The 9,801-nt window shown below is 53.2% G+C and overlaps 1 protein-coding gene across 1 annotated transcript in view; it reads left to right on the plus strand.

The window, feature by feature from the left end:
• LOC139604299 (trichohyalin-like) overlaps window positions 1-9,569 on the plus strand; it is a 35,593-nt gene extending 26,024 nt beyond the window's left edge. Inside the window, exons 24-34 of the mRNA XM_071455422.1 lie at window positions 705-924; window positions 1,387-1,667; window positions 2,864-3,023; window positions 3,589-3,829; window positions 4,445-4,590; window positions 5,544-5,879; window positions 6,522-6,712; window positions 8,018-8,145; window positions 8,324-8,493; window positions 9,235-9,411; window positions 9,564-9,569. Of these exons, the coding sequence (XP_071311523.1) occupies window positions 705-924; window positions 1,387-1,667; window positions 2,864-3,023; window positions 3,589-3,829; window positions 4,445-4,590; window positions 5,544-5,879; window positions 6,522-6,712; window positions 8,018-8,145; window positions 8,324-8,493; window positions 9,235-9,411; window positions 9,564-9,569 (2,056 nt within the window). The remainder of the gene's footprint in view (window positions 1-704; window positions 925-1,386; window positions 1,668-2,863; window positions 3,024-3,588; window positions 3,830-4,444; window positions 4,591-5,543; window positions 5,880-6,521; window positions 6,713-8,017; window positions 8,146-8,323; window positions 8,494-9,234; window positions 9,412-9,563) is intronic.
• Window positions 9,570-9,801: the final 232 nt, after the last annotated feature.

Genomic DNA, 9,801 nt, shown 5'->3' on the forward strand with positions numbered 1-9,801 from the left:
TGCATGGTCCCTCTCACTGTGTAAAGAAGGACAAGTCCCTTGGGCTACTGCCTGCTTGTTCAGCAACACTCAAATAAAGGCAGCAAGTCTACTCCTGGACCTTGCAAGAGTTGAGACTGCAGTCTCTGCATCGAGGTAGTTGTTGTTCAGACAAAAGGGTGATCTGATTTTTCACAGGTGCTGCCACGACCATGAGATTTTACTGTATCTGCAAAGTAGTTCTGAAGCCTCGTTAAATCCCGGGTGTCTGGAAGATGATGTACCTTTCTGTCCATTATCAAGAGCATTAAAAAGTCAGGAGTCAGCCAGGACAAGAGTCTGTTCTGTCCCCCTGCAGAGCAGCTTGGAAGTGCTGATGAGAGAAGGGCTGTGAGCAGGGACTGGGCTTTTGCTTGTTGCTCCAGCCTGTTTGGGCACAGCTACCCAGAGTCATAGGTCAGGAGCAGCAAGTGAAGGTTTGGCTGTTGAGGCCAAGTTGGGCTGGGCTGCCTGTGCTATGGCAGGCCATAAGGAAGGCCTGGGCAGTCCCTCAGAAGCCCTGCTCTGCTCTGGAAATGGCCCAGATGTGCCTTCTCTGGACGAGTTTCCAGCTGACCCATTTTCCATCCTCAGGCGTGGGGATCTTGAGCCACGTCGTCCTGGAATAACCGGCTGTGGGTGTCTGGAGCAAGCAACTCACGTCTGTCCATCTTTGCAACTTGTAGGTCAGCAAAGGAGAGCCTGCAATCCAGGCTGTTTGCTGCTCACCAGCAGATGGCTCAGCTGGAGATGACCTGGAAGCGTGTGGAGGCAGAGCTGCAAGGGGAGCTGCAGGGAGCTCGCAGAGAAGGCCAGGCAGCGCAGAGGAGGCACGAGGAAGAGCTACAAGGCCTCAAAGAGGAAAGGAATCTCCTCCTTGAGCAGAGGGAGGCTCTAGAAAAGCAGGTGAGTGAAAGAGCAGTGGCACTGCAGTCATGCAGCAAGGGGTCTGTGGCCTTCTTGCTTTTCCATGGCAGAGCAGCAGCTGCTGGGGTGAGCCCTGGGGCTGTCTCGTGCTCTGGGGGCTCCATGGCAGCTGCTCTGAAGGACACTCAGTGCTCTGCTGAATGTCAGCTGCTGCTCTGGACAGCTGGGCTAGTCCTCTGTGCTGCTGGCCAGCAAGCAGCAGCATGGATTCCTGCTGGCCTCTTCTTGCTAGCCTTGCTTTGGCAGGTGCTTTCTCAGGTGCCCTTGCGGGTGGGCCACTTAGAGAGTGAAACAAGTTGTCCATGTCCTTTGTGAATCTGGTGCTCTCAGGACAGGGAGGAGTGGAAAGTTGTCCTTTACCTTTGCTCACAGCCTGTGCTGTGGCTGAGTGTGAGAAGCTGTGGCTGTAGCCTCTGACTGCTTTGTTCTGTTTGACTGGAGGTGGCAGAGTTGACATCTCAGCTGGCAGCCTCCCAAGAGTGCCAGGAAAGGACTGCACAGAGAGCCCAGCAAGATGTGAGGGAGACACAGGAAGAGTCCAGGCAGAAGCTGTTGGAGCTTGAGAAGATCCAGAAGATGCTGGAGGAGGCACAACATCAGAACAAGGAGCTGCAAGTGCATCTGGAGTACTTGGAGAGGGAATGGATTCAATGGGAAGAAGTGGCACAGCAAAATTCAGAATTGCAGGCTTCTGTCAATGCCCTAGAGAAGGAAAAGGCCAGGTAAATGAAAGCCTGTGGGACTCTGCATTGTGCTGAATGGATTCCCTCTTTGCCATCTTTGCACCTGCCAGGGACTCTGGCAGCATTTCCTACATGGCAGGTTCTGCACTCCCCGTGCAGACACGTCTCATTATCTGAATGCTGAGTTTCATTTTCTTTTCTTTCAAGCCTTCAGATAGAGTTTTTCTGAAGACAAAGTCTTCTGGGGAAGCCCTTTCCCTCTAGGGGTTATTGTGTGGTTAGGTGGGTGTGTTGACACTGCCCGAGGTGCACTGTAAGGAGCTGCATACATCCATCAGCTCTACCTTGGATCCTGTAACTTGAAGCCTTTGGGGTCTGGATCAGCCTGGCATCTGATGCTTTTTCTGGGCAGAACCATCTTAAGGCCCTGAGTGCTGCTCTAGGCCAGCTTGGCCTTGGAGGCAGCCCAGAAACAAGAATGTCTCTGTTGCATGGTTCCTCATCCAATGTCCCCCGCTGCCTGCAGGGGGTCAAGCAGGGTCCCTGCCACCCTGCACAGTCACAGGCATTTCTGACTGTGCAAAGAATGCAAGGAACAGGACCAAGCTATGGGGGGCTCATGTAGCTGATCAAATCCTGCCAGGCTTCAGTGCCACAGGATTCTTCCTCCAAGAAGAAGACAAAGCAAAGGCAGGGCACTCCTGCTTGCCTGGAGCCTTCTGCATCTTCCATCAGTTTGTGCTCCAAGCCTCAGTTGCCCTTTTGGCCTTTGTTTCTCCAGCTGAAAGTAGGATGGGTGCTGGTAAATCTTCGGGAACTTGCCAGAGATTCCCTGGCTCTAGGGTGCTGCTCCTGCTACCTGGATGTGTAAGATGGGGGAAGGAAATGTCTCTTCCATGCTGACCAAGCCTCCCTGCTTTGGAGCCTGGTTAGTCAGAAGAAAATTGTTCCTCTCCCCTAATGTCTGCATTGCAAGACTTTGTTAGGTTTGTATTCACATTCCCATCTCAGAAAGAACGTATGGCATGCAGGCAGGAACTCGCTGTTCATTCTGGGACAAAAGCAGAGTAGGCACATGCTGGTCAGGGACTGCAGGGGGAACAGTCAAGTCTAAACAGCCATATTGTTGAGAGAAACCTCATCAGGCAGAGCAGTTTCCCCCTGAGGTGGTGTGAGTCCTAAGAGTTGATAAAAGGTGATATCATTTAGTAATGTGTTGCTTGCTTTCCTTCTAGGCTGATTCTGTCTCTTGAAGAAAAGAATGTGTGCCTCAGGACACTGGAAGAGCAGAACTTGGCACTGCAAAATCAGGTGTCTCAGTGTCAATCTGCTCTTCAGGAGACAGAGCAGCTCTATTCTGAGCATAGAAGAGAACTGCTGGGGCTCAACACACAGGTAAGCTGTGCAGTGGCATCCTCTTCTCCAGGGACACACAACAGCACCTTTGCCTTGCAGGCCCCAGCCTCTTTCCCCTGCCAGCAGCATCCACAGTTGCCGTGTTTTGCCCGGGGCTGCTGCTGCACCCTGAGGCTGAGCCTGGATCTGGTCTCTGCTGCAGAAGTTTTCCCCCATCCTCTCCTGGGTCCCAGCAGGAAATGTGGGAGGAGAAGCAGCAGCAGACTCCTCTGGAGCTTCTCTGTCCCTCTGTTGGCAGTGTTGTCCCAGACAGAGTTGGTGCCTGTGCCCGGCACTGAGCAATGTGGGGACACAGAGGTGGCTGTGGCAGGCTGGGCAGGGCACTTCCAGCACAGCCAGTTCAGCCGCTGTTCCGAGCTGCAGCCCAAGGATGCCCATTGCCTCCCTTTCCCTGTTTTCTCTCCATCTGTCTCCATTGGCATCCTTGCTTCTGTGCCTTCTGCGTTTGGCTTGAAGTCATTTCTCCTTCGTTGCTCTCCCTGTGGCCCGCTGTGCAGCCTCAGGAGCAGCCCTGTCCCTGAGGCTCTGTGCATCCATCTTCCAGGCCTGGGCCCTGCTGGAGGCAGTGAAGGAGAAGGCAGCTTTCTTGGAAACTCGACAGAAGCAATTGGAAACTGAGGAGTCTGAGCTGCTTGTGAGGCTCCAGAGCTCTGAGGAAAGAGCAGAGGCCATGGCCACAGAGTGTAAGGCCATGGAGCTGGAGCTGAGGAAGAGACAGGCTCAGAGAGACAATCTCAGGGCTCGCAATAAGGAGCTGCTGAAACAGCTGGAGCAAAGTGAGCAAGGTACAGCTTCTCCTCTCCCATCCACTGCCCCATGCTGTCTGACCTGTGGGGATCTCACTGATGCCTCGCAGAGGAAAAGTGCCCAGAGATGGCAGAGGAGAAAAACAGCCAGCAGGAGATTTCTCCATCCACGTGCCAGTGAAAGTTTTCTCTTGAGAAAGGTGCTGTGGCTGGCAGTGCCCTCTGGCTGTGCTAGGGCTGATCCCGTGCACAGCTGGTGCCTCTCAGGCTCCGTGTCTGTGCTAAGGAGCTGTAGCTGGATGCCTCAGCTCCATTCCCCCCAAACTCCAGGCCCTGCCAGAGCCTCCAGGCTATTGGCCTCTCTGGAGCAGGGCTGCACAGGCATCCCCTGTGCTTTGTCTCTCTTAGATTGCTCACTCTGCACAAGGCCAAGAGCAAACACACTTTTCTATCCCTCTTATCCTTGCCCCTTTCATTCCTGCCTTTTTCTCTGCCCGGAAGTTTCCTTCATTTCTGTCAGCTTTGGAGCCTTTGTGGGCTTAGGGCCTGGCAAACACAGGCAGGTAGAGAAGACAGTGCTGTTGTCTCTGCAGGATGCACATCAGTTTAACTTGACTTTTCTTTTCCCCTCCTCCTTCCCATCCCCTCCTCCAGCAATGTTGAGGGCAGAACACCAGAAAATCTCTCATGAAAATTCCCAGAAGAAAGATGCCATTGCTGTGAAGGAAGAGGATTTGGTTCTTCGTCATTCTCTGGAGAATGAATTGCAGAGCCTGCAGGAGGAAAGGAAAGATGTGCTGGTGAGATTGGCAGATGCCACAGAGCGCCATTTTATACCTAGGGTTGGGCCTTGTGTCCATATTTCTAAGAAGCATCCTTTTCCATTTTAACTTTTCCAATTTCATTTTTCTGAAAAAAGAGGAGAAGATGTTGTAGTCATGGCAAAGCCAGTTAATGCTGAGGCTGCTGATTTTCCTCCCTGCTGGGCTTCTGTGCTCTAGAACCTTTAGTTCTCAATGTCCTCAGTGTCCCTATTGACATGGCATGGTTTGGGGAATTCCTGGTGTCCAATGCCATGTTCAGCTTTCTAAATATCTGGATGTGGAAAGAGGGAGGAGAACACAAAGTTTGCTGTTAATAGAAAGGTGTTTGGCCTTGGCCATGGGAGAGCAGCCAGTGGGGAGAGAGGAGAGGAAAGCCAAGGTCTGATCCCCAGCAGGACGTGTGCCTGCAAGGGGAGAACTGGTCCTGAGTGGCAGCAGAGAATGACAGACTGATCTGGCCATTGCTGCTCCCAGAGAGGGCAGAGGGGCTCTGGGGCATGGAGCCATGGGAACTCTACACAGGAGAGGTGGAAAAGCACTGCTCTCAGCCCAGCCCCAGGGAATGAAAGGCTGCGGCTGTTTGCTCTTCCCTTCCTCCCTGATGGAGAGCACATCCTCGTGGCACTGCCTGAATCCTGCTCAGCGGGCACTTGAAATCCTGGCTGCAGTTCTGGCAGCTCCTCCCCAAAGGAGCCCTGGAGTGGAGCTGCAGGAGGTCAGGCAAGGGCAGAAGGGAAGCTGGGATGGGCTGAGTGAGCTGGGAAAGATGCAGCATCAAGGGGAGGGGGGCCCAGCAAATCTCTGCAGCATGCTGAGAGGCTGAGAGAGAGGGGCAGCCTGTGCCTGCCCCTGCAGCAGGAGTCCAGATCTGGTATGAAAAGCAAAGTGAGAGAGGGAATGAGTGGCCCTTTTTCTCCCTGTTTTGGCAGCATGAAAGGGAATTGTACCAGCAGCAGATGAGATATATGGAAAAGAAGAATCAAATGCATGCACCTGAGATGAGCAATCATAAGGGAAATAATCAAGAATTACAAGTGGAGAGGGAAGAGTTGCAAGAAGATTTGGAGCATGAGGCTGCTGCTTTGAAGAAATTGAGGGACAACAATCAAGTACTGAGTGCTGCACTGAACAAGAGTGAACTTGCCAAAGGGGTTCTGAAGCAACACTTGGACATCCTGCAGGAAAAGATCCCGGCAGACACTGGCATTGTCCTTCAGTCCACTCCAGTGCCCCTGAAATATTTCATTGATGTTTCCCATGAAGAGGTGGGTCTCTATCCCTGTCAGTGCAGGCCTGCTTGGGTAAAGAGCCTTGTCTGTCCGCCTGGCTCCAGCCAGAGGCCACTGACTGCCAGATTGATTCCTGGCACACCCAGAATGACTGATCCAGCTCTGGAGCTTGCTGTTCAAAGCAGCTCCAGGCCAAAAGCTGGGCATGGGGAGCTGCTTCTCCTGTGCCCACACATGAAGAGGCAACACATGGGGGTTTGGATTGGGTGTGGGAAGGAATGGAGCCGGTGAGCAGAGTGATGGACTAATGCCAGTTGAGTTTTGGAGTAATGGCTGAAAATGTTCAGCACAGCTGGTACTTAGAGTCAATTATATTGGCGGTTGTGGAAGATGCAGTGGTTTTGGGTGGCAACACAGAGTTTGCAGTAGGGATGTTTGTTGGGAAGGAGCTGTCTGGGCCCGGGCAAGGCAGCAGGGCCTGCCACAGCACTTCCAAGGGAACACTGCCAGAAGCTTTTGGCAGGCCAGGCTATCAGAGCTGCATGGGGCAGATGCTGTGAAACTTTGAGGCCAGGGCACAGGTGCTCTTTGTCCTCTGGCTGCCTGTGAGGTGGCACTGGCTGGCTCTGCACAGGGCTCCCGAGGAAGGGCTCCAGCTGTACCTTGTCCCACTTGCAGGTTTCCGAGGAAGAAGAGTCATCGAGCTGGTCTCTGGAGCTGCTGAGCCAGGAATCCTCTGGCCAAGGGCATGAAGTGGCCCAGGCGTGGCGAGAGGAGGAGCTGCTGGCCCAGAAGGCTGACCTTGAGGGCCGACTGGCAGCCACCGAGTGGCTCCGACAAGACCTTGCCAGGCAGCTGGAGGAGACCAGGTAAAGGCAGGGAGTTGAAACTTTTCAGATGGTTTTACATTCCGTGGACACAATATGGAAGAGTCTCAGGGAAAAAAAAAAAAAAAGCCACAATGTGAGGGTTGTTTTTCTGTCATGTGAAGCCAGCAAAGCTCTCGTCAGCCTTGGGCTCCTGTTTGTGCCACCGAGCACACTCCTGTGGGATGTCAAAAGCAATCCAGCCAGCCCTGAACTGAGGAGTAGTTGAACCATGCAGATGCTGAGTGAAACCTCAAGTTTCTCTTGGGTTTGGTTCCTCGTTCTGGGCATTGAACATCCCTCGTTCCTTTCTGAGTCGCTTGACATGATCCTGATCTTCAGACCAGGAAGCCTCATCTTCAGCATTCCAGGCTCTTACCTTGGCCCGTTGGGAGTAGCACGCTGCCATTCAGGGTGAAGCCAGAGGCTCCTGCTGACCATCTTGAGGCATTTCTGCTTCCAAGCACACTCTTGAGAAGTGTGGGACAGGATGTAGAGCTGGTTAGAGAGCAGCAGGGAAAGCTCTCTGGAATTCTCAACAGCCTCTGGGCATTCTTGCTGATTGTTGGTGGGCACCCAGCTACCAAACCTGCCAAGGTGCCTTTGCATGGTCCCTCTCACTGTGTAAAGAAGGACAAGTCCCTTGGGCTACTGCCTGCTTGTTCAGCAACACTCAAATAAAGGCAGCAAGTCTACTCCTGGACCTTGCAAGAGTTGAAACTGCAGTCTCTGCATTCAGGTAGTTGTTGCTCAGAAAAAAGGGTGATCTGATTTTTCACAGGTGCTGCCACGACCATGAGATTTTACTGTATCTGCCAAGTAGTTCTGAAGCCTCGTTAAATCCCGGGTGTCTGGAAGATGATGTACCTTTCTGTCCATTATCAAGAGCATTAAAATGTCAGGAGTCAGCCAGGACAAGAGTCTGTTCTGTCCCCCTGCAGAGCAGCTTGGAAGTGCTGATGAGAGAAGGGCTGTGAGCAGGGGCTGGGCTTTTGCTTGTTGCTCCAGCCTGTTTGGGCACAGCTACCCAGAGTCATAGGTCAGGAGCAGCAAGTGAAGGTTTGGCTGTTGAGGCCAAGTTGGGCTGGGCTGTCTGTGCTAGGGCAGGCCATAAGGAAGGCCTGGGCAGTCCCTCACAGGCCCTGCTCTGCTCTGGAAATGGCCCAGATGTGCCTTCGCTGGACGAGTTTCCAGCTGAGCCATTTTCCATCCTCAGGCGTGGGGATCTTGAGCCACGTCGTCCTGGAATAACCGGCTGTGGGTGTCTGGAGCAAGCAACTCATGTCTGTCCATCTTTGCAACTTGTAGGTCAGCAAAGGAGAGCCTGCAATCCAGGCTGTTTGCTGCTCAGCAGCAGATATCACAGCTGGAGATCACCAGGAACCATCTGGAAGCTCGAGTGCTCACAGTCACACAGGACAAAGTGGTGATAGAAGGTGAGAACCTCGTGTGCTTTGTTTGTGCTGCTGCCCCTGACTAGAGAAGCTGAGCACCCTGTAAAGCTGTCTCTGTCCACAGAACTTCTGAGGAGTAGTGGGGCTGGAGGCACTGAAAGGGCCTGTGGTCAGTAAAGTCAGTCAAGAATGTGAATCTTGCTGTTGGTCATGTTTGCAGGAGAAGTGAAGTGCCTGCAAGGTGAGCTGGAAGCAGAGAGAGCTCTCAGGAGGCAGGAACAGGAAGACACAGCTCAACAGCTCTTGCAGGCAGAGCAGCAGCATCAGGAACGCCTCAGGCTTCAGGGAACTGCTCAGCAACTGGAAATAAAGAAGCTCCTGCAAGACCTGGTAGGGGACCATATGCTTCTGAATTGTCCAAGCCAGCCCTGTGGGTTGGTGCAGCACAAGCAGAGGCTGAGGGTGTGAAAGGGCAGCAATCCTCTGCCAGAGGCCTCCCGCTGCCTGGCCGGGCAGCAGAGCCAGCAGCTGAGACTTGGAGGAGTGTGAAGGCCCCCAGGATGGTGCTGGGACAGTAAATGCAGCCATGGCTTCAGTGAGGGTGTAAGAGGAGTTCCAGAGCAGGTTGGGCAGTGCCAACCCAAAGCGTGGCAGCCCAGGGCAGGATCATCCCCGAGTGCCACCTGCCACAGAGCAGATGCCAGCGTGGAGCAGATGCCAACAGTGCTGCTGGCTGCAGGCGTGGGAACTCGTTTCCTTTCTCCCTGTGCTTCCATGGTGGACAGAGGGATTAGCTTTGGGCTGGAAGCAAATGGAACAGGCCCCTTGTTCCTGGTCCTTCAGTCCTTGTGACTGGGGCATCAGAGAGGGGAAGGTGACACCTCCTCCTCTGAGTGCTTGGACTCGGTGCTTGGGAAGGTCTTTGCCAGCAGAAGAGGTTCCACAAGTCTGTGATTCTTGCACCTGCTGAGCCTCCTTTTGAATTCCCTGACAGGACACAGCTTCTGGAGTGCAGAAAGCCAGTGCTGTTGTCTTTTCCAGTTGGGGGTTGTGGGAGGGATGGAGCTTCACATCTTTCAGCCAGGAGCTTGCCTGGGGCTTCATCTTGCAAATTTTTCCTCCCCTCCTCAGGCAAGTGAGCGTGAAAGGCACCGTGCAGAAATGGAGGAGACGCTGGAGCAATGGGAAAAAGAGAAGGCAGAGAGAGAGCAGGAGCACAAGAAGGTGCTGTTTGAGATGAGGCAGAAAGTTGCCACCCTGCTGGCCCAACAAGAAGAGCTAAAGAGATTTGAGAATGCCAAGCAAGAGGTAATGATTGTGAGAGGAGAGCTGGTGTGATTTTTTGCAAGGCTGGAGCTGTGGGAGATGGCAGGATAGGGGGCTGTGTGGAGCATGCCCTCCGTGTCTCCTGCATTGAATTAGGGGAGGTGAAAGCTGAACAGGGCTGTCTTTGGCCCCAGGAATGAGCCCTCTCATAGGAAGCCAGGCAGAAACATCAGCTGTCAGCTGAGATTTTTGTGCTGCTCTTGTGCTCTGTTGTTCTAAGATGCACCTCAGGGTATCTTCACTGTTCTCCTTCTGCTCCCCTTTTGGTGTGTACTGGTAGATGTTCATGGCCAAGGTGAGTTTGTAGGACTTTTCTTTTGTGGGCATGGGAAGGGTGCAGCAGGAACGCTGACAAGAGAAAAATCTTTTAAA

The sequence above is a fragment of the Agelaius tricolor genome, unplaced genomic scaffold (genome assembly GCF_023055355.1).
Source record: "Agelaius tricolor isolate 1412-34295 unplaced genomic scaffold, bAgeTri1.0.p SCAF_49, whole genome shotgun sequence".
In the NCBI taxonomy this organism is placed as follows: Eukaryota; Metazoa; Chordata; class Aves; order Passeriformes; family Icteridae; genus Agelaius; species Agelaius tricolor.